The 27,352-nt window shown below is 39.3% G+C and overlaps 1 protein-coding gene across 1 annotated transcript in view; it reads right to left on the reverse strand.

The window, feature by feature from the left end:
• The window catches only part of LOC140756523 (NACHT domain- and WD repeat-containing protein 1), a 62,006-nt gene that overhangs the window by 13,855 nt on the left and 20,799 nt on the right, over nt 1–27,352 (reverse strand). The window contains exons 2-9 of the mRNA XM_073092046.1: nt 8,724–8,884; nt 7,753–7,941; nt 7,237–7,404; nt 5,900–6,050; nt 4,759–4,915; nt 3,707–3,862; nt 3,007–3,194; nt 2,366–2,458 (exon numbers count right to left, since the gene is read on the reverse strand). Of these exons, the coding sequence (XP_072948147.1) occupies nt 2,366–2,458; nt 3,007–3,194; nt 3,707–3,862; nt 4,759–4,915; nt 5,900–6,050; nt 7,237–7,404; nt 7,753–7,941; nt 8,724–8,884 (1,263 nt within the window). The remainder of the gene's footprint in view (nt 1–2,365; nt 2,459–3,006; nt 3,195–3,706; nt 3,863–4,758; nt 4,916–5,899; nt 6,051–7,236; nt 7,405–7,752; nt 7,942–8,723; nt 8,885–27,352) is intronic.

Raw genomic sequence — 27,352 nt, forward strand, 5'->3', positions numbered from 1 at the left:
GGCGTACGAGTGGCATAGGGCTCAGTTGGACTACCGGTCACCGTTTCCAGAGGTAACATTAAATGATAATTATCCTGGCCTATTAATATTTCAGGTTTTAATTGTCCCGTACACAGTTCATCTCTAAGGTCACGTAAGTAATTATGTTTTTCGTAATTTACATTACTTAAATTTTGAATAGGTAAGTTTAGTTCAGTTACACTACGCGCACAGATAGTATACATAGTTCCCTGTTTATTAGATATTGTAACATCTACTAATTCCGTTTCGCACATCAGGCCCGTATCGCCCCACGCGCCCCTAGCATGCAATATTTGTTTGCGTCCACGCAGCGCCAGCCGCGCGGCGAGCGTAGCACTTATCAAGGTCACTGTGGAACCACTGTCAAGGAGCGCGGTAGCACTAATTACACCGTTAGGTCCATGAATGTTTATCTTTACAACTTGTAATAACACTGCACAATTGTCCGACGTTATATGCGTAACTATATCACTCTGTACGTTAGTCTGCGAGCTTGTTTCGGAAATATTATTGTTTTTAGTGTCTATCACTTGCACAACCGCTGCACCGTTTTGACGCGAACTAGGTACGTAATGCAATAAGCGATGGTGGGGCTCGCCGCAGGAGTCGACGTCACAGGCGGCGGCCAGGCACGTCTGCCGGTCATGATGCGATACTAAACACTTGTAACAAATACCGGCGCGCTTAACGTAGGCCCATCGATCTTTACGTAAGGATTTTTTAAATTTCTTACATTCCGGCAACTTATGTTTTGACGCGCGACAGAATCTACACTTATCGTCCGAATTAAGAGTTGATTGCGAAGTTTGTAACAAAACAGTATGCGACAGATTATAATTATTTTCACTGTAATATTTACGTTTATTGTCCGTTTTAGTGTTTAATAAATTAGCACTGCACGTAGATATTTTAACCGCTTCGTCGCTGAGGAAATCCGACAAAATATCCATTCGCGATTTGCCGCCAGTGATGATGAGTGGATAACTGTAGTCCGCCCACTTGGACAGTAGTACTGTAGGTAACTTTGAGAGTACTATATTTGCTACATTCACTCCCTGCAGGTACTCCTCGCGGCGAAGTGCACGAACTGCTGCGACATAGTTCTTTACTTTTATTGAAAATGCCACTATATCTCTATGGTATTCGTGAGACATTGAATTCATCTTCTTAATATCCAATATTATTTTTGATAAGATCACTTCAGGGTTGCCAAACTGTAGTTCTAATGTAGACATTACTATTGTTGGTGAAGTAGCGGTAATTAATAGCGCTGAAACGGCCTCCTTTGCAGAACCACGTAGACATCTTCTTAATCGCCAAATATTCTCTCTCTCCGAGAAGTTGCACAGTGCGGTCGACTCTTCATAGGCCTGCTTGAATGCCAACCATTCCATAGGGTCTCCGTAGAATACTGGGAGGTCTCTAGGCGTGCTGATACGGCTGAGTAGATTAGCGTTTTGGCTAGTGGACACAGAAGTGGCGATTAGTTCCCTCACTGCACTGACCAACTGCTGAACTGGACCTTCGGTGCCGACCGGTTCCGCCGGCGGGTTAAACAGAGGGCCATCAATAGTACCATGAGCGCTAGCTCTCTGCTTCTCCAGTTCTTGTTGACTCTGCTCTAACCACTTCTCAACGTCCTCTTCACGACTATGGTGATCACTCTCCGATGGGTGTGGACTGTATTGTTCATCAACTGCTGCTAGGTCCGCCGCTAATTTCTTTTCGATTAATTCCATTTGAATACGAGCCTTTTCTCTTGCTGCTTCTAACTCTAATCTCTTCTTTTGTGCTAGCATGGAAGATACTGACGATTTCTTCGACCGTTGTGATATTTTTGACTCTCGATCCGAGGGTAACGGCACTATTTGTTTCGTCTGCGTGTCTTTATTTTGCACTTCACTTTTTACCTTTCCATCGCTAAATGCATCTTTTTCTTCCAAATTGGTCACACTCTTACTTGTTTCAGACTGTGGGAAGGCCTCGTACCTCGCCAATCTTCTTTCCTTTCGTAAGGAACGCACGTCACTAGCCATTGTTTTAACCGACGGCGGAGTGTGATACATAGGTGTTCTGATCACGGCTCGAAGACCACTTGTACTTTGTGGTATAAACAATGGCTTTAAATTAAAGATGGTCTTAAGAATCACTAGTATAATCGAGTAGAAAGCGTGTTACAGTTCAGCGAAATAGGAACGTGCGGCGGGCGCGGTGGCTCGTATTTTCGAACTACTCACATTTTTTTATATTACTACCGCGCGGATCGTCGATCGCCCCACCTGCCGCGCCCCTCGCATGCCCTTTACAATTCTACCGTTAACACTAATGATTATTATATACTTACATTTTAAGTTCATTCAGCGTGATTTCTCGGTTGGAAGTGCACTGTGTTGCCTTCTGACAGAATGCAAGATGCTCGCTAATTTCCTCGAACAAACTAAAAGAAGAAAGAAATATTTTATTATTAAAACATTTTACGTGATGTATAAGGATTGGAATATGGCCTATTCATACCAGTATGTAAGAACTGTGAGGAACAAATACTTTAATATTTTACGTAACCTAAACATGCCATGTCTTTTTATTTATGACATGTAATTTGGGTTTCAAAATTGTTCACATTACGTATGTGATATGGTGCATGCAATATGAGACAATTGGAATTTTTTATAAGTAAATTTTTTGTTTCCAGAAAAAAAATAGCGAAAATATCCATCTATGTATACAAATATTCGTGAAAATTTGCAACGGCACAAAAAAATTAGCAAATATTGGGTTAAAATATATACGAATTTTAAAATTTTCTATTTCTTCGAAAGAGTTGCTAAGGACCTACTCCTTGTTCCTAGGGACGCTACGGCTCTGGTGCTTGTGTGGGAGCGATTTTATATCCTTATAAATCAGGAGATTTTTACACTACACAACACTAATTTAACATATATTAATTTCACATCCTAAAAAAGCCGAATAACATTTCCAACCCACCTAGTAGGAACCCCGCAGTAGCCCGCCGGCGTCTCCCCCTCCACGACCAGTCCGTCGAGCAGTGCGTCGAGCCGCTCGGCGAGCGCCACGCGCACGCCCGCGGTGTACTCGTCGTCGTTGCCGCCCGACACGCTCGAGTTGCGCCCGCGGACGCTCGCGCGGATTATGTTGCGCTCACTTAGGTTCATCTGGAAGAATTTACATCCAACTAATATCGCCAGAGTTTTGGGGACTTTTCCAAATCAGAAAAACATGGATGAAGTCATTTTTTTTTTTTTTTAATTTTTGTATGATTGTAATAATAACGTTGGTTTCTTATAAACCCTAATGACCTTTTTGGATAGGTAACTCACAAGTTGACGTTGTTGTTTATGCATTTTTAGGAGAGGCAACTGGCCCATTTTGCACCGCTAAAGGGTAGCCATTGAAAGTGTAAGACCAAGGCAGTGGCAAACCAAGCTCGTCTGAGTCCCGGCGGGGAAATGTTGAATGAAGCTAGGGGCGGAAATACGAATGAAGTCCCCAGTTTAAGAAATGGATCTAATTTGACATTTGGAGGCCCTTTGAACCAGTGGCCCGCTGCCCCCCCCCCCCTCCTTAGTCCGCCAATAGGGGGGGATACCTATTATTTTGGGATACCCTTCTTAACGAGCCCTTCTTAAATTAGCTTTCAAACCCAAAATATAGCAAAGCTACTCACTCGTAAATCCTTCTGCAGGTTGGCAAGCCGCCGCTGCAGCTCCTGATGGTGCGCCAGGTCGTGGGCGTCAGTGGGCGGCGGCTCAGCGGCTGCGCGGCATACCCATACACAACGTCGCGCCGCTTCGCTGCTCATCAGCACTGTGTGTTGCACCTCCTAGAGACATTAGGATACTTGATGACGTCCCTGGACTTACATGTCTGTGATGTCATGATTGGGATAATCAGGGAGTTTGATGACGTCACCGGATTTATTGCTGTGACGTCATCTTTGGAAAATGTTTATGTTCAAGATGTGACGTCATAGGAAAATGTTTGCCTAACCTGACATAATCTAAATTACTACGTTTTACAGGTAGCATCGCTTAACGGTGTCGTTTTTATACAGAAATGAGTGGGACGGTCGTAACTCACAAGTTGAAAGAAGAAGTCTACCAGACTTTAAATACAAATTCATCCGTTATCATGTACAAAAAGTGATTTTGTTATTGGTCAACATGCGGTGCGTTATATTAGAGGACGTATGAAGAAATATGACATAACAATCGGAATTAAGAATGAACTCGAAACTGTATAAAAATTCACTTGAAATCTTTCACACATTAAAATCTAAACTACAATAAAACATTCTGCCTCGTTTCAGGTTGGATACATGTGGTTCCTATTTCCTGTAACACATATGCGACGAGTGCCATAGGGCACTAGGTAAGTGTATAGACTTACCCATCCAACTCTTACAAATCCATTGCCGGACAAAAGGTAGCCATCGAATGTATAAGACTATATTTAAATCTCTAGAGGTGGGGGTAGTGGCTGGCTCGTTACCGTAACCGTTAATTTGAAACTCCTAACCGATTACCCATTGCCATTTTCGGATCAATAGTAAAGTAGAATAAACATTTTGCTTCTACCTGCAAAATCAAAATCTTACGTATCGTACGTGTGCTCTTAGTTCGAAACCTGACCTAACCTAACTCATTCTATTTATCAGTCTACAGTCAACTCATTCTATTTATCAGATCATCACTCCACATGGTAGAAGTGTTCTCTTACCTGTTCCAAAACAGTAGTAAGATAGGCATCGCAGGCCTCCTGCGGCAATGTCCGCACGAGCACATTGAGAGCTTTAGCCATCTCGCGTCTCCAGCGCGCCGGTGCGCCCCGCACCAGCCGGTAGCAGGGCGGCGTGGTGCTGCTGTCCAGGCTGTACCTGGAGATATTAACGTTTATTGCTCAAATATTTATTTATTTATAACATCGTCTTTAACAAGTCTAGTATTCATGTGTGTACAAAGTACGATAAAGTAAGTAGTAAGTAAGATAAAGGTAAAACAGCGAAAAATCCGACGTCTCTATTGTGGGGGGCCCTCTTTTGTGGAGGCCCCGGGGATGCCGCCCCGGTTGCCCTCCCTTAAATCCGGTCCTGCCTGGGGTGTAGAGAATATGCAGCAGGTGTTATATTTAATAAAAAGATAATATGCGAATATGAGAAAAAGGTTTGGTATTAGTCAGAATACGTCCTGAAGGTAGGAAGATTTTTAGATTTCTTAATTAAAAAATAATCATTTCTGGCGTGAAATAGTCCTCTGTTTCAGTGGGATGCCAGCTGATTTACACATGAGCCGACCATTTTAGTCTTCAGTCACAAAATTTGTGATTTGCTTCAGGACTCAGGTATATCCTCTATGGAATTGGTCACAGGCAATCTACGTACGCAAGAACCACTTACTATATAGTTAATCTGCAAGCTCGTTTCTTACACCAAAGTTATAAAGATTAAGGCCTTATGCAGTGGCGGATTTACCAATAGGCTGAGTAGGCTTCAGCCTAGGGCGGCATATTTTTTGGGACGGCATGTTTTATATTTTTGGGGCGGCAAATTTGGGGACCTAATCGAGCGGGCGTGACGAGCAAAAAAAAAACGGGAACCGTGTTACGAGCGGGCGTGACGAGAAAAAAAAAAAACGGGAACCGTGTCAACGGGAAACTAAAACATGACAATTGTAGAAGCAGGGGCGGCGAAAACTGTACAGCCTACACCTTATTTTTTTTTTAATCCGCCACTGGCCTTTTGTCATGATTTGATAATAAGTGAGAAAAGCCCTGGATTTGAACCCAAGTCTTTTAAAGCAGATCACAATAGATTAATATTTTACGTCGTAACCCAGACTAATAGAAGTGAAATTGTATGTACCATTTATTAAGCAGAGTCTTGTCATTCTCATCCTCAGCTGCTTCCAGCGCTGCCTTGAAGTCAGCACACTCCAGCGTATGGGGCAGGAGCGGAGTACCCAGGTTCGAGTTCAGGAATAGCACTGGCACCACTGCGCCTAGCTCAGATTGACCTGATCAAATCAAATCATTTTTTTTATTCAAAATAGGTTCTTTACAGAGCACTTTTTGAATGTCAGTACAACTACCACCACTTAACAAGGTGTTTCGTTATGGAGAAGCGGCGGAAGAAACTCCATACTCCATTTAAAAAAATGATTTAAACAAAGCTTAACCTAATGGTACATGGGGAGCTGGAGTTACTTTAGACCACACCGTTTTATCAGTCAAATAATCACATAGCCTTTAGTACGCTTTTTTACGTAGCATTTGTTTAACGACAAGACGTTTTTTTAACGACAAGTTTAACTTTTTTTCTGTGAGATTCAAGATGTAGTCGGGTATTTTATTGTATTAAAGAATACAGTTACCCACGAAAGACCTAAAGGAGGGAGACATTAAAATATTAAGACATTTAACTGATTGCAGGTAAATATGCCATTTTGTAGAAATTTGGACACGAGTTTTTAAATCCATATTTCTAATTCTGGCATTACAAGTCCCGTGAGGTAATTCTACTTATAACATTTTTTTGTATAGTTTTAACCGTCTTTAAGCGTTTCAGATGAAGGAACTTCTGCGGTAAAAAAAAGCATAGTCGATTGAACTTGAAATTATTTACAGGTGATAGTGAACATCATCATCATCATCAACAACCCATTACTGTCCCACTGCTGGGCACGGGTCTCCTCTCATAATGAGAAGGATTAGGCCGTAGTCCACCGCGCTGGCCAAGTGCGTATTGGTAGACTTCACATACCTTTGAGATTTTTTTTATAAATCTCTCAGGTATGCAGGTTTCCTCATGATGTTTTCCTTCACCGTTTAGTAAGTGATAATTGATTTCTACTACGCACATAACTTTGAAAAATCAGAGGTGCGTGCCTGGGATTTGAACCTCGGACCCCTCGATCGAGAGGCCGAGTTTCTTAACCACTAGGCTATCACTATAGTGAACATACGCTTTCTATAATTACATTTCTTAGATAGATAAATGAAATATAAAAGTCACGTCTATAAGTATTGGTGTAGTAGGTAGCCTATTTAAATATTAATTCAATCTTCCCAATCGATTTTATAAGAAACAAGTAGAATTTGTTTGTTAGCATCAGTCATGATAAGGCGCTAGTTTGAGTTAACTAGCATCGTCTACTTTTCTGAATAAAAAATTAAGACTATGTCGATGAAAGCAATACTTACGAGCCAGTTCCGCGATGCACAGCACAGGGAACCTATGGTCTCTCTGCTGTTCGAGTGGGGACCGCCAGTGCAGGTCGGCCACGTGGACCCGCCAGCCCCGCTTCCGTGCTCTCACCCTCAGCCTGGCTGCAGCTCCGCATTGCAACGCGCCTTTCTCTGCACAGCAATCTGGAGAAAGAAATATTAATGTAAATCTCCACGTCTTCGAGTGCTAGGGTACGGATAGGGACGCGACGATATCCATATTATTCAATTAATGTACGGAAAGAAATTTCATATACGAAAAAAAATAAAAGTAATGTAATAATATCGTAAATTTGAAGCCTGAGAAACCTGCATCCTGCAAGTTCTTACAAAAAGAGTTTTCAAATGTGAAATTCACAAATTTTCACTTGGTTGGAGTGGAAGACTAAGTCCCTCTCACTTTACAAGGAGATCTGTGTCCAACAGTAAGACAGAGATACATGACGACCATAACAGGAATACATCGACATGTACCTAAGCTGCGCTACTTACCTTGAGAGTCAGCAGCGCAGACATAAATAAGCATCGCACGTCGCCGCCTGGTCCGTTGTCCAGGATTCTTGCCCAGCAGGTACGAGCGGTGCTCCTCGGGCAGCGCGGCCACGTTCGCCGGGATGGGCGGGCCCACCACATCCTCGCGGGGAGACGGACATGCCACCGGCGAGGATAGGGAGATGGAGTCTGCGAATTATGTTAATCAAATTATGGAAGTGTATGGAAGAATTTGAAGATGGTAGAACCCTTTGTGGTTCGACTCCGGCGGCACCACTGCCACACCTATTTCTGCCTAATAACAACAGTGTTAAGCGTTACTATGTTGTGTGTGCTGGTTTAAAGAGTGTGGTAAGAGAGACATACTTTTTCGAGGCGTCCCCAGCTTAGACCTCATGGGTAGCATCGCATCTGTGGTCGACCTCAGGTAGGAATATCTATGTCTGTTTAGGGGACAGATGTCCATGGGCGGCAGTAGCCACTTACTCATGCATGCTGGTCTCCTACTCCTATATTATAAAAAATACTTAATATGAGCATAATGTGATGACTCGCGTGGCGTAGCGGTCACCATACTGGTTTCTCTCGCAGTAGGTTCACGGTTCAATCTTCCGACCGATCTAAATGATTTCATAAACTGTTTTTATACTTATGTTTAATCATTATTAATAACACCAGCGCTTAGCTGCTGTGTTCTGGTTAGAAGAACGTGGCAAGGGAAACATAATTATCCGAGAGGTTCGACTACATGTTGTAAAGCATGTGTGGTCGACATTAGGTACGAGTCTACCTGGGGTTGATTACAGGTGTCAACGGGCGACAGTTACCACTTACCATAAATAAGTCCGCCAGCATCAACATCCTTCCAACAAAATACAAAAATTGCTTTAGAAATAGGTGTTGCGGTGCTACTTCCCTGGTCGAATCACATTGGTTCTATAACTTCAAGTTTAACTTTAAATTAAAAGTACCTGAGACACTGGACCCGACGGGTGCTCTCGGCCCTTTCAGCTGGGGCTTCCTGTCCTTGAAGGGCTGGGGCTCCAGCAGCTCCTGGGGCTGCTCGGCGCTGGCGTCGAAGGACGGCTTCGTGACGCGGTACGACGGCGACCTGCGGGCACAGCAGTTCGGTCTACGCTATATTATTGCTGCTCTTTGGTGTAATACTGTAGAAACGACGGTAGAAATAGAAAATGTGGGCAAAAAGAGGGTATTGACTAAGGTGGGTGTATTAGCCAAGTACGACTCCAACTCGCACGTGGAGGATTTTGTACCACCAAATGTTCATTATTTAAAAAATAAAATTTTATATTCAACTTTATATTTGTAGTATTTGTTGTTATAGCGGCCATCGTTATACATTATCTGTAAAAATTTCAAGTGTCTATATGTTACGGTTCAAGAGATAGAGCATTGTGACAGACGCACAGACGGATAGATAGCGGAGTCTTAGTAATAGGGTTTTTACCCTTTGGGTACGGAACCCTAAAAAGGCGATGTAGATCGCCTACTGGTCGATCGCCACTTTTGTTGTTGAATTAATAATTTGTGTTGAAATCGTTACTTATTTTGAAAGTTACGATGTTTGTTTATAAAAGGTGTTTTTAAATAATTTAATAATTTTCTGACGACTTTCCTAATATTATATTATACTACGCCGACAATTTTTATATGAGACTGACTATTCAACGACTCTCACCTTTTTTTTTTTTTTTTTTTTTTTTTTTTTTTGTTTACGGGGAGGAAACCTTCAAAAGGTACCCGACGACGTGGGAGCGACGCCGGGTTATGTGGGATTTTTACCGCACTAAAACCCCCCCGGTGGTCGTCCTCAACGCTTGTTGGAGAACTCCGGGATCTCCGAGGGAACACAACCGGAGTCCTCCAAGCGCAATGCCCCGATCGGGCTCTACCCTGGGGGAGCACTTTTGGCTCCTCCCACACCATCTGGTGTTTACGACGGTATGCGACCACACATACCGTCGTCCTTCCCGGGGTTGCTTGCTGGACGGTCCGAGCTCCCACTCTTGCCACCCGCAACCCCGGAAGCCCCCTTTTAGTCGCCTCTTACGACAGGCAGGGGATACCGTAGCCCTATTCTACTCCCGAGACTACAGGGACACCGCGCCGGGGGGCGCTATCTACGCCTTCGGCGTCTCCTTCTCCGCGCGGGATCAGCGCGCTCCCTGGCCCGTTCGGCGTCCTCTTTTGCGAGCATAACGCGGTCGCAGAACGCGACCACGCTATCCCACGCTTCGCCAGAACGGACCATTGCCGCAACAACAGTCTCCGGGGAGAGGTCCGGCCCTATATTCTGCACCAGGATCTGCCGCTCGGGTTGCCACGCTGGGCAGTCCTCGAGGGTGTGCTGCGCAGAATCCTGGGCATGGCCGCAATGATGGCACTGCGCTGAGGCCTCCCTGCCTATCCTGTGCAGGTACTCACCGAAGCAGCCATGTCCGGTGAGCACCTGTGTCAGCCGGTAGGTGACGCGTTTCTTCCTTTCTAGCCAAGCTCGGAAGCTGGGCAGGATCGCACGGACCACGCGTTGGCGTGCGCCCCGTGGCTCCTGGAGCCTATCACGCCAGCGTCTTAGGGCGCAACGACTCTCACCTACGTTCCATTGCACGTATCGCGATAAAACATACATCCCAATCTTATTCAATTAGCATTTAATTTGATTTAGGTATTTTTATTATCTTTATTAGTATCTTTGTTAGTAATTAAAGCTTTCCATCGTTGGAAAATCGAGAGTTTTTCCGGATCTTTCCTTATTTAGTATAACAAAAAAAAAAAAAGTCTCTTACGTTTGGACTCTAGTAAAATCCTCTACGTTGCAACCATTCACTGGTATCACGTACTAATTTCGCTCACAATCTTGCCCATCATGTATTTATTAATCAAATATTATGTTTTATTGGTGGCTGCTGACGTCAAGAGGAGGTGGGGGTTTGATAACGCACTATCATGTTTCAGTACGCCGGTGGGTAAATATATGCCCCCCGTTCTCCTCAGATTGAAAGGGTTATACATAGAGACATTACTGAGTTTCTGTCCTATAATCTAGCCTTATGGTGATTTCAAGGGTGCGTGGATGGTCAAATTCGAAGCCATAAAGAATAGTGAAAAAATTCATACCCCTTAAGGAACACCTTTTGATAAAAACTAAAAACTGCATAATTCGTCGATTTAAAAATATCTATTTCTTTACCCGGGAATCGAACAAGAACATCAGATAGCGTCGATAAAATTATGTGATGTAACGCCAAACTGAAGGAAAAAGATTATATTTAAAGGATTATTAATACTTAGATGTTATCCACATTTTTAGGATTGCCCACCTACCTACACTAATAAGAATAAATAATCTTGTGATATTTAACACAATAGGGAGGTATAATACCTGAGAAGATTCTTAGGCATAGTCCGCGTTGTCCCTGTAGTCCCGGGACTAGAATAGGGCTACGGTATCCCCTGCCGGGAGGTCGAGCCGTCCAGCAAGCAACTCCGGGAAGGACGGCGGTATGAGTGGTCGCATACCGTCGTAAACACCAGACGGCGTGGTGAGACCTGACGCTCATCTAGGAGGAGCCCGAAGGGGCAACGCGTTCAGAGGACTCCGGTTGCGTTCCGTAGGAGATCCCGGAGCCTCTTGGCAATGCTGAGGACGGCCACCGGGGGGGTTTTAGTGCGGTAAGAATCCCACATAACCCCGTGTCGCTCCTACGACACTGGGTACCTTTTGAAGGTTTCCCCCTCGTAAACAAAAAAAAAGGCATAGCCCGCGTAAAACTGCTAGTCTGCTCTGAATATAGAAATGAATCGCGTAGCAAATTGTGTGACTACACCTGCTCGCAACAACTTCAGAGCGGACTACCAGTTTGGCGCGGACTATACATACATACTACAAATTTCAACCGATTTTGCGAAACTGGAAGTCAATAGTAGATGGTATGTCTCTTCTATAAGTTGAGATGGTACCCTTATGAGTAAAGATGCTAAAAAATAATCGATTTTTGTTTTAATCTTCTTCCTTACACTCCTAGCTACGATGCTACGCGACTCTGCTATGTAACCTTGCTACAAAAGCTACGAAGCTTTCGTAGCAGGATGTTCTACGAAGTGCTACGAATGTAGCTTATTAAGAAAACCAAGGTTTTCTCAAGATTTTTCCTTTACCGTTAATGCAAGTAATTATCAATTTATCTCCAAGACATTTTTCGTTAAAAATAGACGCCTGAGGGAGATCAAAATTCGTATCTTTGGAATATTACAACAACCGACATTTCCGTGATCGTTTTAAAATATCTGTTCATCATTCTGTTTTTGTTTATTCGGTTTCATTAATATTAATAGATTATTTCCCTTTACCATTAAATGCTTGTCCAAATTCTAACCCCGACATTAATTTGAAGCTTAAAGAAAATCATTTCTTTGTTGTCTTTGTTATAAAAAACAAAAGCAAATTTCGGTTCTAACTTCGCTTCCGGAAAAAACAAAAGATTGTGCGGATTTTGTAAATATCAATTACCTTGTAGACTTTGGGAGAATTTGCATAAAATTCTGTTTTGCTAATTGGTGGATGCCGGTGGTACTGCCCGGGGACTTTGTGAAGGCGTTTAATTTTTGCTTTTTATTTCTGTGCTAACAGATTATAAAAGGTAGATAATGCCTCGGGGACATTTAGGTGAGAACATTTACCTATACGAAGCATTTCAATTTTAAGTTTTTTTTTTATAATATCGAAGTAATAAACGAGGATGCGGTCCACCTGATGGTAAATGGATACGCACATAGACATATTTAGTAAGATTACTTTCCTTCCAGAGGAGGACGACAGTTAGACAAGAGGACGGAGCTGGAATGCCTTGGAAAAGTATGTCTCCCTTGCTACACAGTACCCCCTTGGAACACAGTACTGAACACTACTTTTATGAAGCAGAAAAATGTATGGCGGTGGTACCACGAGAGATTGCACGAACCACAAAAGATTCTACCACTTTCAAAATATTTATTGTTTATACCGCAGGGCAATCAGGCCTTTAACAAAAAAGATACACAATTTTTGTACATAAGGCCCGCAGAACAATGATCATACAAATACATCGACCAAATACGCTTTTACGTCGGTTCAATTTACCCTATTACAACCATTTTTTCTATATCGAAATATAATCGACATTCTGTTTTTTCGGAACCGAATTGACCCTTGTTTCTATTTTTCTTAATATTTTTACGGCATTGGCTTCTTGGTTTTCGACCGTTGATCATTGTTTCTGGATGCAACAATATATGAAACGTTTGATATTACCGAAACAAAAATATTGATATTCATTCATTCTGATATGTCAAAAAAAATCAAATATCGTTATCTAAAATTTTACATTTAGACCAATGAAAAAAAGGTCGTAAAAACATATTTTTGAAGGGTTTTATTACTATTTAATCCGTTAAAAGGGCCGTGCACACTAGCGCGCAGTGAAGAAGCTCCTTCAATACGATTTACGAGTAAATATCAATATGAAAGCAGTCAGGATACGAGGGGGGCCAAGCGGACGTTATCTAGGTCGGGGGGAGTGCTGACGTCACCGTGACGTCAGAGCCCCACCCCCGCCGCGCCGCTGATAATATTAAAGTAGATTTTTATCAAAATAATTGCTAGAAAATTCTATATTTTAAACATATTACCGTATTATGTACGTTACAAGTGCGCACTTCGAAATATTGACGTTCTGTCTAAATATAAATGAAAGATAAATAAATTTGAAAATAAAAATAGTCTTCGGTGTTTAAAAACAGTGGTAAAGTTCATTGACTTGAAGACAAAGATAGATATATCCAGGTATATCAATACATTTTATAAATGGTTTTTGTCTGACTCCCTGTTTCATGCTATCCCACTCTCGCCCGAGTTTAACCGAAAGTATCCGAAGACATTTAATTCTTATTACGTCTACTACCAGATACATCTTATTAATGAGTTTCACGTAGTCATATGAATTAAGTCTCATTTTGATTTTTTAAATATATTTAACGAGCTTTTACCTGCGGCTTCGCTCGCGTTACGAAGTAATATTTTCATCCCCTATTTTATCCCCGTGGGAGTAGAATTGATCAAAATCCTTTCTTAGCGGATGCCTACGTCATAACATCTACCTGCATGCCAAATTTCAGCCCGATCCGTCCAGTGGTTTGGGCTGTGCGTTGATAGATCACTATGTCAGTCAGTCACCTTTGAGTTATATATATTTAGATAAGTAGGTAAGTGATGCTAAAGCTTATAACAATGAACTGAGCCAAATGTCTAAGAGTGCGAAGAGTATGCAGTCTTGATGGTAAGTGGCTACTGCCGCCCATGGACATCTGTAACCAATCCCAGATAGGATTAGATTTTTCTACCTGAGGTCGCCCACAGATGCGCCGCTACCCCTGAGGACTAAGCTGGAACGCCTCGGAAAAGTATGTCTCCCTTAGCACACCCTTCAAAACGGAACACAGCAACGCCTAACATTGCTGTTATTAGGCAGACATAGGTGTGGCGGTGGTGCCGCCGGAGTCGAATCGCATAGGGTTCTACCACCTTCAAATCCTCCCTTACCACACCTTTCAAACCAGAACACAGCGTTTAACACTGCTGTTATTAGGCAGAAATAGAACTGGCGGTGGTGTCGTTGGAGTCGAACCACAGTACTACCATCAAAACAAGTTCGTTCGTACACATTTCAACATTACACAATAAACAACATAAACCGTTACCATTCGGTTATAAAGGGGCCAAAGCTCTATGTAGGTCGTGAACGTCACGCTGACGTCACGTTGACGTCACGGCGACGTCACGCCACGCCTCGGACGGATTGACGAGCTGAGTAAATATTGATTTGAAATCATTTAGAAATTTATCTTATGTATACAATGATTTGAACATGTGTTACAGAATTTTGATATGTTTTAGCGTCGCTCACGATACTTTGTTTCTTATCTTGATTTGAAGGGCGTGGTAAAGAAAACGGGAGATAAACTTATTTCCTACTGATCCGGCACACTTTGTACCGCCTCAAAATCTATTTATCAAACATGTTTCATATAAAATATAGCCTATGTTACTCGTGGATAATGTCGCTTTCGAATGGTGAAATAATTTTTAAAATCGGTCCAGTAGTTTTTGAGCCTATTCATTACAACCAAACAAACAAACAAAGTTTTCCTCTTTATAATATTAGTGTAGATTAAAATCACCAACAATCATTACATTTACATGCGCCAACATAACTTAAGAACTAGGAATAGTTAACAATAAATGCATAATCACTTATAGGTGAGTATCAAAGACTCCTTGTAAGCATACAAAAAAAGTAAAACGTCATTATAACAATAAATAAAAGTACAGTTTGTATTTATACTCTAATTCATTAATTAATCTATGAATTGACTAAAATATATTCAAATTCAAACCTCATTTATTCAAAATTGATTCATATAGAATACTTTTTGAAAGTCAACAAACTACCACCGCGTCGGAAGGTATTTCGCTATGGAGAAGAAGCGGCGCAAGAAACTCCATACGTTTTTAATCTATGAAATTTTTAATCTATGAAAGACTAATCTACCGTCTTAAGCATTTTTTTTAATTTAGCCAGAGACATATGGTTAATATCCATATTTGGAGACCCACTGCATCCATTGTATATACGGACCACGGCACACTTGTATACAGGATAGTATAAGTAGTGAGAGCCTAGTGGTTAAGAGACTCGGCCTCACATCCGGAGATTACAAATTTCATGCTCCCTCTAACTTTTCAAAGTTTTGTGCGTATTAGAAAATAATGATCACTTGCTTAAGTGAAGTAACATTGTGTGAAAAGCTGCATGCCGGAAAGTTCGAAAAAAAATTGTCGAAGGTGTCTGAAGTGCACCAATTCGCGCTATGCCAGCGTGGTGGACTATGACCTAAACTCACTCTGAGAGGAGACACGTGCCCAGCAGTGGGACGGTAATCTATTCCAATCCCCGATTCCTTAAAATCTGTTCTAGTTGTATTGAAGAACTCGAAAACGAAAAAAACTCATAAGTACTACATATTTAGAATCAAATCAATTATTTTATTTGAACGAAGATAAATATTACCAAGGAGTGATGATAGTGAATTCTGCCTCACATTCTGTTGGTATTTTAATTCCAAGCTCGCACTCTGAATTTCAAAAGTTTTGTGTATTGACTAGGGCGGTTATTTACTAGGAGTCCATAATAACCAAAATCATGAACTACATGAAGTAGGATATAATACCAAATAGGCCCAGGACACAAAGGGGCAAGTGGGGTGAGCGTCACGCTGACGTCACGCGTCACGCCCCTAGCGTCGGAACGCGTAAACGTAACTTGTAAATGAAGCAGTTATAGAAATGCTAGAGTGTAAGTAGATAGATAGATCTTTATATATATATTTCTTATGTGCGTGTGTATGTCACTGAACTTCTCTTAAACGACTGGACTGATTTTGATTAAATTTGTTGTGTGTGTTCAAGGGGGCTTGAGAATGGTTTAGATTCACAATTTAGTCCGTGGGAAAAGGTTTTTTGAATTAATTTTTAATTCGAGAATGGTTTAGATTCACAATTTAGTCCGTGGGAAAAGATTTTTTGAATTAATTTTTAAAGTAGTTGTTGATTTTGATGTTTCACATTGGATTCGACAGACTTCGCTACAAATGCAGTTTCAAATATTCTATCTATTTTTCAAACACGTAAGTGATAAGGGTTGTTCACCCTTAACATTTTTTTTATTTATATAGCAACACAACGTTTGCCGGGTCAGCTAGATAAATTGTAGTAAGTTGAACCTCATAGTTAGGTATATGCTGTAATAGTACACTGTTAGTTAATATAGTCCGCGTAAAACTGCTAGTCCGCTCTGAATATAGAAATGAATCGCGTCGTCATAGCAAATTGTATGCTGCTCGCAACAATTCAGAGCGGACTAGCAGTTTGGCGCGGACGATACCACTTTTTGTCTACCTAAGTTCGAACGAATAGAAAATTGTGAAACGAACTTTCATAGACAGAAATTGCTTAATATTGAATACACACAAGTGATAATTATAAGTTTTATGTAAATTATCATCATATAAAATATATACAATAAAAAATATACAATGAAATAAATTTAAAAAATAGATTGAAATAAGTAGTCCTCTGTTCTATATCTCTTTTTAATGCCTTTTTTTATTATGTCTCTGTGTACACAAATTTGTAAATAAATAAATAAATACAACAACAATATTTTTTCCGTGGCAAGTTTATTACCCCATTTTACCCCTTATTTTTGTTACTTTGATTAGAATAATAAAACAATATACAAATAAGTTCACTACTTTTAAAGTCAAAATCATTATCGTCAACTCATTGTTGCTGTTTACGGGTCTCGTTCCAGAATGTGAAGTTAAGGGAGCTAACACACAAGCGACAGTTCATGTAGACGAGAAGCGCCAACAGCCGTTGACGGTTGCTAGCAACAGACGACAGCAATCGACCTCTAACTAACGAAATCAGCAGTCGCCCGTGTATAAACGCCCTTATTTCATCACGCTACCCAATTTGAGACTGGAAGACTTCATACACCTTCCAGAACATTTTAAAGAGCTTATAGGCACAAAAGTTTCCTCCTTTACTGCTAAAATAAAAAATAATGTATATTTAATACACAAATAAGTTCGACAGTTTCTAGGTAAGAGCCTTTTTTTTTGGTTCAGTGTTCACGAGGGGGAATATTCAAAAGGTACCCGATGCCTTGGGAGCGACACAGGGTTATGTGGGACTCTTACCGCACTAAAACCCCCCGGAGGCCGTCCTCGGCGCTGCGTAGAGGACTCCGGGATCTCCAATGGAACGCAACCAGAGTCCTCATAGCGCATTGCCCCGTCGGGCTCCGCCCAGGTGAGCTTATCGCTCACCGCACCGTCTGGTGCGTACGACGGTATGCGACCACACATACCGCCGTAATTCCCGGGGCCGTTGGCCTGGCGGTTCGAGCTCCCACTCTTGCCACCCACGACCCCTGAAGCCCCCTTTTAGTCGCCTCTTACGACAGGCAGGGGATACCGTAGCCCTATTCTTGTCCCGGAACTATAGGGATATTCTAGGTAAGAGCCTAGGATTAACGTTTCATTAAATCCTTGATTTTAAATCAAATTTCAACCATGGTGGTTACAATTACCAGGTTAATAAAATCTTATCAAAATTACTATTTCGTTATTCTCTTTGATTTTGTTTGTTGTTTGTTGTAAACAGATCCTGTTTAAAATTCGCTACATCAAAGCAAGAATGTCCTTGTGAAGCCCGGGTTCCCGAGAATTGGAATTCCGGGTATTTACGAACATGGCCTTTCCTTGTAAAGTAAATAATTCTGCTAAAGACAATTTTATGTGCTGAAACTTTTCATGTAGTATACAGTGCTGCGTGTTACCGGAGTTTGATAACGTAATCTGTGCTTCTTGATGTGTTTTGTATTAAAACTAATTTTAATTACAAGCTTTTAACAATGACGACCCGTTTAGCGGAGCGGCCACCATACCGGTCTGACGCGCAAAGGGTCCCGGGTTCGATCCCCGGCCAGACAGATATCTAAATGATGAATTTATATTTCTGTTTCTGAGTCTGGGTGTTTGTGTATTTGTCTATGTGTGTGTCCATGGCACCCACAAAACAGGGAATTCTAGTGTGGGGTTGTGAGTGTAGAAAGCGTTTATTTATTCTAATAACTTTAACTGTTAGTATGTATGGATCAAATATTGTAAAATTTTAAGTAGTAATCTTTTATTTTTACACGCAACAGATTGAGCTAAAATTCGGAATAATTGTGCAACTTCTACCACAATGCAATCAGCTAGCAAAGCAATAACGAGTTGTTTGCTATTATTTGCTTTTATTTAGCTCGACATACATTAAATACTACACGAAATAAGTAATAATATGCCAAGTGCGAATCCAACTTGACTGTAATACCACCATAAACATTTTCCACTTTTTTGTTTTTAATATTAATATATTGGTACATACAGAAGTACATGCATTGAGAAAATTTAAAGGTCTACTTATTTCGGTTCAATAGATAAATAATAAAATAAAATATACCGGTCACTTATATGGCACCATTTTTTTTAACTTTTAGATTTTGTTGTAATGTACGGCTATAGATAATACAAATTTTAAGTGTCTTATCTACTCGTATTTGAAGGTCGTAGAACCCTTTGTGGTTCGACTCCGGCGGCACCACCGCCACACCTATTTCTGCCTAATAACAGCTGTGTTACGCGCTGCTATGTTCCGTTTTGAATGGTGTGGTAAGGGAGACTTACTTTTCCGAGGCGTTCCAGCTTAGTCCTCAGGGTAGCGGCGCATCTGTGGCCGACCTCAGGTAGGAATATCTAATCCTATCTGGGGTTGATTACAGATGTCCATGGGCGGCAGTAGCCACTTACCATCAGGTGGACTGCACGCTCGTCTGCTACTCCCTTAATATAAAAAAAAAAAAACTATTTAAGACACAGAGCCTTGTCACAAACAGACAAACGGCAGAAGCTTAGTAATAGGGTCTCGATTTTTCTCTCTGAGAATGATTTTATAAAATGGACTTAGCCGCGGTTAAAACTATCGATAAAATCTATTTTTATTAAAATTTTAACAACCTTTTGATGTTATTATATATTAGGTCAACTACCACCATTAAATATGAAAGATTAATGGTGATGTTATTACAGCGAAGAGTGGAAATACATTTTATTAAGGGCTTTAGCAAGTGAGGCGTACGATTTTAATGAACCCTATTTTTAACTTCAGCGGGAGAGCCGCACACTTACTACTCTTCAATTATCATTTTTATCTCATTGCGGAGTGGAATGTTATTCGAGCGGAAGTCTGATTTTTTGGCTCGCTACATAGTAAATGGCTTGACGGATCTTAACAGATGCGGTGTCATTGGTTTTAATTTAATAATTACAATTTTTACGTTTTTTGTAGCTGCTATATTCGAGTGAAAAACATCAAAAACCTTCAATCCGACATCTACAATCGCAAATTGTATTTTTGGTGTTTTTGTCGGGAAATGTGCATTGCTATAGGATAGGAAACCTATCATAGATCGTAGATATGTCATCCTTCCAGAAGAATAAGGGATCTAATACGAACAGCCCGCGCTGACAATCGTACCGGTGCGGTGTGTCACTCGAATATAAGTTACCCAAGTTGAAACCCTTTAGTACTAAATTACTCCCTTTAGTAATAAACTCTTCATTAGTATCTCCGACTTATCACTGTGTTCAAAGTGGATAGCAGAATTCGAGCGGTTACAAGCTAGATAGCAATGGCGTGTGGTGATGGTGCCGTAGAATTCAAACCATGAATAGTTCTACTTCCATTACGATACAATAGTCGATTGAAGTTTATACACACACACACACACAAACCAACGCACATGTGAACGTTCACACAAACAAACCTTTTTGAAGTAAATGACGTCATAAACAAAACCTTATTAGTCACACACACACGAAACCCACCACACACATGAAAAAAACATCATAAGAATGTTGTCGTCCAATCGCAAAATCTAGCTACGATTAATTAAAAAACAAAAGAGACTTTGTGGTATAAAATCACATAAATAGATCTTATGTTATGTCACGCTAAGAATTACTGGTTTACTGTGTGGTGCGATGATATTTTAAGTAGGTTACTGATGGTAAGTGGCCAGTGCTGCCCATGGACATCTGTAATCAACACCATAACGGAGTAACTTATTTGAAATCACCATTCCAACCTAATCCTTAGGGGCAGCAAAGCAAATATGATCTATCTGGATTAATTACAGATGTTTATGGGCGACAACTTACCATCAAGTGTATTTTATGCTCACTTGCTAGTATCAGTCCAATATTACAAAAAAAGTTAGGATAATTAGAAACTCTTGATTTTACGACTAGACAACAACATGAACGCCACAAGAACACAGTTCGACATACTGTTAACGCTTATTTCTTGATAACCTTTTGATTTCTGTCGCCGGCTGGTACCTGGGTGAAAATAAATAATATTACCAATTTATTTTATACAAACTTAACCTTAGCTTAACGTTTTGCTGGCTCATGTAAGGTAGTTATTGCAAAAAAAATATTACCAATTTTTTTCTTTTTTTTCTGGCTTGGCGGGGGCGCGGCCGTGCTCCCAGAAAATGCTCAAAAATTAATTCCGCTGGCTCGTATAAGGAAATTATTACGGATGTATATTGAAAGTTTCATTCCCAAAAGACATCTATACTAATATTATAAAGAGGAAAACTTTGTTTGTTTGTTTGATTGTAATGAATAAGGCTAAAAAACTACTGGACCGATTTTAAAAATTCTTTCACCTATCCACGAGTATCATAGGCTATATTTTATATGAAATATATTTGATAAATAGATTTTGAGGAGGTACAAAGTTTGCCGGGTCAGCTAGTACAGGATAAAAAGAGTATACAAATAATACGGAATTGTAGTGTAACATTATTAAGTTGTTGAAACGTAATCTTTTCATAGCTGCGGAGGTATCATCGCCATACTTATTTCTGGATTACAACACCAATGTTAAGTGCTGCTGTATTCTGGTAGGAATGTAAAATAATACGTATTTTAGGTAGGCGAGGTATTTTAACTTATCCTTAGTCCTAGGGTAGCAACGAATCTGTGATCGACTTTAGCTATAACTTTAATTTTATCGGAGTTTGATTACAGATACCCATGGGGCAGTGACCACCTTCCAATTGAGCTGCATGCTCGTTTAATACTTCTATATGATAAAAAAACGTTTTCTCATATGGAGACTAAATTGATAATTGATATTCCCGACTCTACGTTGGGATAGTAGTATCACTTAGACCCCATTTGGCTCGCTGACGCACCAACACACCCGTCCTAACCGACGGTCTAGCATGACTGCCCCCACACAGTCCGCTCTCATTCCGTGTCGTATGCGCTCGAGACAAACTACCCACAAGGTGATACACTACAAATAACTTTTTTAATTTTAGTATTTTTGTTATAAGTAGCCATCTTTGTAAACAATTTAAATGTAACATTACAGTTAAAATACATATGACAGACATAGGTTTTCATCGGCACGCACTCAAAATAAACATATCTAAATATATATACAGGGTGAATCTCCATAAAGTGCACATATTGAAACAGGTAAAATTAAACCGCATTTTGTCGACAAAAAAAAATAAAAAAATAATAAAAAATATTTTTTTTGGGTTTTACGACCTTTTGAAGTTTTTTTTTGGAATTGTGCACCTAAAGTAAATAAATCGCTATAACTTTTGAACTAAAAGAGTTATCATGTTCAAACAAAAATTACAATGAATGCCAATTATAGGCCGTACTGATCCATGAAAAAAAAAATCAAAAAAGTTTATCTTCCCAGAAAAATATAGTCAGATTAGTGTGAAGAAAGCAATTTTTTTAGGTTAAATTTCAGTAATCGTGAATTTCCTCAAAATAATGTAGGCTTTTTATTTTATTTTTATTATTTAATGTAATTCTACGTCGTATTAGCTTTCAAACACTAAAAAAAGCATGCCTCTAACTTAAGTATAAAGTTTCCTACGAGCGCTTAAACAAAGGCAGTTTTTAAGGGTGTTGGTAATAAATAACATTTTTAATACAAACTAGTGGTTTTTTTTTAATTATTAAAGATTTATTTTATTACTGTTTTATTACTTTAATATCGTCAAAAATAAGAAACTACCATGAATTTATCATTGAAACATATTTTTGATAGTTTCCTTTGTTTATATTTTGGACATCTAATTATGAGTCGGACTATACCAGTTTTATTAGGGCGCAAGTGCGTCACGTCATGAGTATCTTTTTTGAAACGTTCCTAGCAAACTTTATACTTGAGTTAGAGGCGTGGTTTTTTTACTGTTTGAAAGCTAATACGATGTAGAATTACATTAAATAATAATAAAAAAATAAAATGCCTAGATTATTTTGAGGAAATTGATGATTACTGAAAATTTTACCTAAAAAAAGTGCTTTTTTGCACTAATCTGACATTTTTTTCCTGGGAAGATGATATTTTTTGTGTTTTTTTTTTCATGGATCAGTACGGCCTATCATTGGCAATCATTGTTATTTTTGTTTGAACCTGATAACCCTGTTAGTTTAAAAGTTATAGCTATTTATTTACTTCAGGTGCACAATTCCCAAAAAAAAATTCAAAAGGTCGTAAAACCCAAAAAAATTTTTTTTTAATTTTTTTTATATTTTTTTTGTCGACAAAATGCGGTTTAATTTTACCTGTTTCAATATGTGCACTTTATGGAGATTCACCCTGTATAACTCAAAGGTGACTGACTGACATATTGATCAATCAACGCACAGCCCAAACCACTGGACGGATCGGGCTGAAATTTGGCATGCAGGTAAATGTTATGACGTAGGCATCCGCTAAGAAATTGATCAATTCTACCCCCAAGGGGATAAAATAGCGGATGAAAATATTACTTCGTAACGCGAGCAAAACCGCGGGCAAAAGCTCGTAATTTATATATTGCGCGCTGTGTGCGAAGGACTTAACAGTATGCTACGCTGTCGATTACGCTCTTACTTGTTTTTTTAGCGATTTTGCAAACCTATTAACTGTACAGTGTTTACGCGATTAAGTATCGGTAATTTATGATGTACGAGCTTCCGTTCGCCTCTGCATTCCATTTTTTGCAAATATATAACTTGTGTCAATAAAGATTGTTATGGTAAGCGACAACTTTTAAATTTCACATTACTTTGCATTGGTAAATATAATTTAATTATCATATTATTCGTTGCTTAACTATTGATATACATATATTGAAGTTAAAATAATACTAAATTTAATGTAAAGAATGCAACATAAAGAAGCTTTAAGAATATCATTTAATTATTTTAAAAAATAAATGAAAAGAAAAAATATCATTTAAAATGCTGTTGTGTTGCGCTGCCTGCATTATTGCTGTTTTTCTCCACAGTTACAACAAATACAACAAATTTTGTAGGTGGTAGAACCCTTTGTGGTTCGACCCCGGCGGCACCACCGCCACACCTATTTCTACCTAATAACAGCAGTGTAAGGCGCTGCTGTGTTCCGGTTTGAAGGGTGTGGTAAGGGAAACAGACTTTTCCGAGGCGTTCCAGCTTAGTCTTCAGGGGTAGCGGCGCATCTGTGGCTGACCTCAGGTAGGAATATCTAATCCTATCTGGGGTTGATTACAGATATCCATGGGCGGCAGTAGCCACTTACCATCAGGTGCACTGCATGCTCGTCTGCTACTCCTATATTATAAAAAAAACTATTCATGCCCTAAAAACTGTCATTTCGCGTGAATGTATGCTTTCCACGCGCCTAAACCTCGATAATCGTGGATAGAGCAAACTCGTAAAATCTATCACGTACCTAGTATTGCGATCGTAAATCATTATGGCGTCGTTGTGGTTCAACGTTATTCTGATATATGGGCTCGGAGCAACAATTCTTTTTGGCCAAACATTTGCAAATTGAGTTGTTTTGCGTTTTATTTGTGTTTACATTTCGTAGAATACTTATGTTAGAGCAATCATTGTTTTGACGTAATCAGCTTTACTCTTTTTGTACTTCTATAAGTATTTTTTTTATTTCGTCCTTTAACAGTTTCATATAAAATGGCGGCAATATGACTAAAAAAACTATAAGCGAATATATGAAATGTATCAATCCGCACCTGACCAACGGTTTAGACTATACCTAAAGTTTATGTGCGATTAGAAGGGTTTAGGACCTAAACCCTTCTCATTATAACAGGACGATGAGGAGACCCATAACTAACAGTTTCACAAAAAGGGTAGATAATATTTAAAAGGGTAACATTTTTATATTACTTTATTATTTATATATAGAGTGTGCAGAGTCATTTTAAAAACCAAACCCTGTATAAACATAGTTTGCAGAATATGCTCATTTTAAAAATCAAATCAAATCAAATAACTTTATTGTGGAACATAGGTGTGCATTGGGTAGTTATCTGCATATATTATTATTATATATTATATTAATATTATTACAGAAAATTATAACTATTATTAATTACCAACCCCTTTATGAATTATTTAGCTTTCAGCACTCATAGTCAAAGCCCTATACTAGGATTTTTCTTGTGTAGGGGTCACCATGACATACCAAGGACGAATATAGGTACAAACAGAGCCATAATAGAAATGTAACATCGTAAAAAATCTATTTTATTTAATGCAGATCAATGAAGATCAAATTTAATAAGAGGCCTATGTCCAGCAATGTTCCTCAAGAGGCTAATTAATGGATGGATTAAATAAGAGAGCATTTAGTGCCTCATTTGCAAATGTATTTTTTACATTGACATGATTCTTAATTTTTTGAACATATTTCATTACCGTCATCTTGTAAGCACTACCATTACAATACAACAATAATTACAATATAGTTGAAACTTCGGTATTAATTTGTGCTTAAATGACATATTCTTACGCGATAAGGTCTACTTTATCATTGTTAATATGTTCTCATTGAGTATTGCATGTTAAAATAATCATAGATGTTAAAATCTAAGTAATTTTTTTAAGATTATTTTGGACCTTTGAAATTTCCCGACTTCCCGGGATCATAATAAAATAGTTCTTGTAGCAATTTCAAATATAAGGCATTACGTAGACAAGAACGCGGGGTACAGTCAGTCAAAACACAAACGCATGCGGTAGTCGCAAAGATAATATTTCGCAAGATGGTGGACATTTATCAAGACGATAATATCGCAGTTGCCAAGATATAAATATTTTCGTTAGCATAAATTCATTCAAATCTGTCATATTTTTAAACGTAGGAATTCGATGCCTACTTATATTCGTCCGATTTAAAAATAAAAATAATATCAACAGATTATACAATATTAACTAATGCACGGGGACTTTATCGGGTAAATGTGGTAACATACACGTGTGTAATGGTTACAATAAGTTCTAGGATTTCATCATCAGAAATAAGTCTTACAAAAGGTGCGAAATACGTTAAAGTTGAATCATCGGACAGTCCATTGTAAATTTCGACGTTGCGTGTAATATAACAAGTGTGCGTATTGTAACGTTTGAATTATTACACCATAGGCATGCTATGTTGAATGGGAAGATGGGAAGTCTCCAGTTGAAGGTGGTAGAACCCTTTGTGGTTCGACTCCGGCGGCACCACCGCCACACCTATTTCTACCTAATAACAGCAGTGTTAGGCGCTGCTGTGTTCCGTTTTGAAGTGTGTGGTAAGGGAGACATACTTTTCCGAGGCGTTCCAGCTTAGTCCTCAGGGGTAACGGCGCATGTGTGACCGACCTCCGGTAGGAATATCTAATTCTATCTGGGGTTGATTACAGATGTCCATGGGCGGCAGTAGCCACTCACCATCAGGTGGACTGCACGCTCGTCTGCTACTCCTATTTCCGCAAAATTATCCTGCTATGTTAGCCAAACTTATCTTACCATCTTGGCCAAACGTGCTTTATAATAGTTTAAACTTCTCTTACTAAAAAAATGAGAATAATAATTGGAATGCATTGGAAATTATTTAACTAAACAACTGTGATAGTAAGGTTCATAAATTATTCAAGTAAACAGTATTTAATATAGTTGCAATCAGAGCAATATTTGTAACAGTATTCGAACGTAATGGCACAAAGATTAATCACCTTTGCCTCCTCGTAATGAACTGTCGCTATCGCTTGGGCGGGAACGAATGCGCCAAGTGTTTGCTGCCATCGGAATGAATCGTATTTTAAAAATAAAAACAAACATGGCGGCCAGTTAACACCTGATTCGAGGTGCAGGCCTAAATGCACTTTGATGCGGTGCCAGCGTCGTGCGACACATTCGTAATCCTATTTTCAAATGATTAGCTTTATTTAGTGCCTGTTAACAGATTATCAATACAAATTAGGAAAATAATTTTGATTATCAAAAGCAAATGAGTAAAAAATGCGGGAAATCGCTATGTACTTTTTTAATATGTGGCGCTTGACTCTCGTCTTTTGGCATAACTTAATACGTCACAGTGATGACTGCCTTAACAGTAAAAAGCGATCAATTATTAATTAAAAGAAAATTACGTTTATGACAAAGACCCATTGAATAATTAGCGGAGACATTTGTAATTGAAACACGTAATCTGTCGAAACTCGTTATAGTCTCAACTATTATCATAACAAAATCTAAATTAGATTTCGGCGAACTTTGGCAGTTCCCAAGACAAAGTTACGATTTCTCATGACTGTTTGTTATGGGCTGATTGTTAATTTAATTAATTAGTGTGAAATACAAACTGATATAGACGTGCGGAAAGGAAATCATCAACCAAAAAATTGAATTTGGTTTCATTAAAGATTCCCGGAATTGAATTCTCTATTTTCTGGAGGAAGTTCTAATTATTATTTGAAATATAAATTAAAAGTTTTAGTAAATCTGCGATTATGGTCTCGCTATGTAGCATATTAGGTGTGTATTCTGCTTTAGACGTCTATCATATTTGTCTAGATCG

The sequence above is a fragment of the Epargyreus clarus genome, unplaced genomic scaffold (assembly GCF_041222505.1).
Source record: "Epargyreus clarus isolate Ecla_fem2 unplaced genomic scaffold, WU_Ecla_fem_2.2 ptg000035l, whole genome shotgun sequence".
In the NCBI taxonomy this organism is placed as follows: Eukaryota; Metazoa; Arthropoda; class Insecta; order Lepidoptera; family Hesperiidae; genus Epargyreus; species Epargyreus clarus.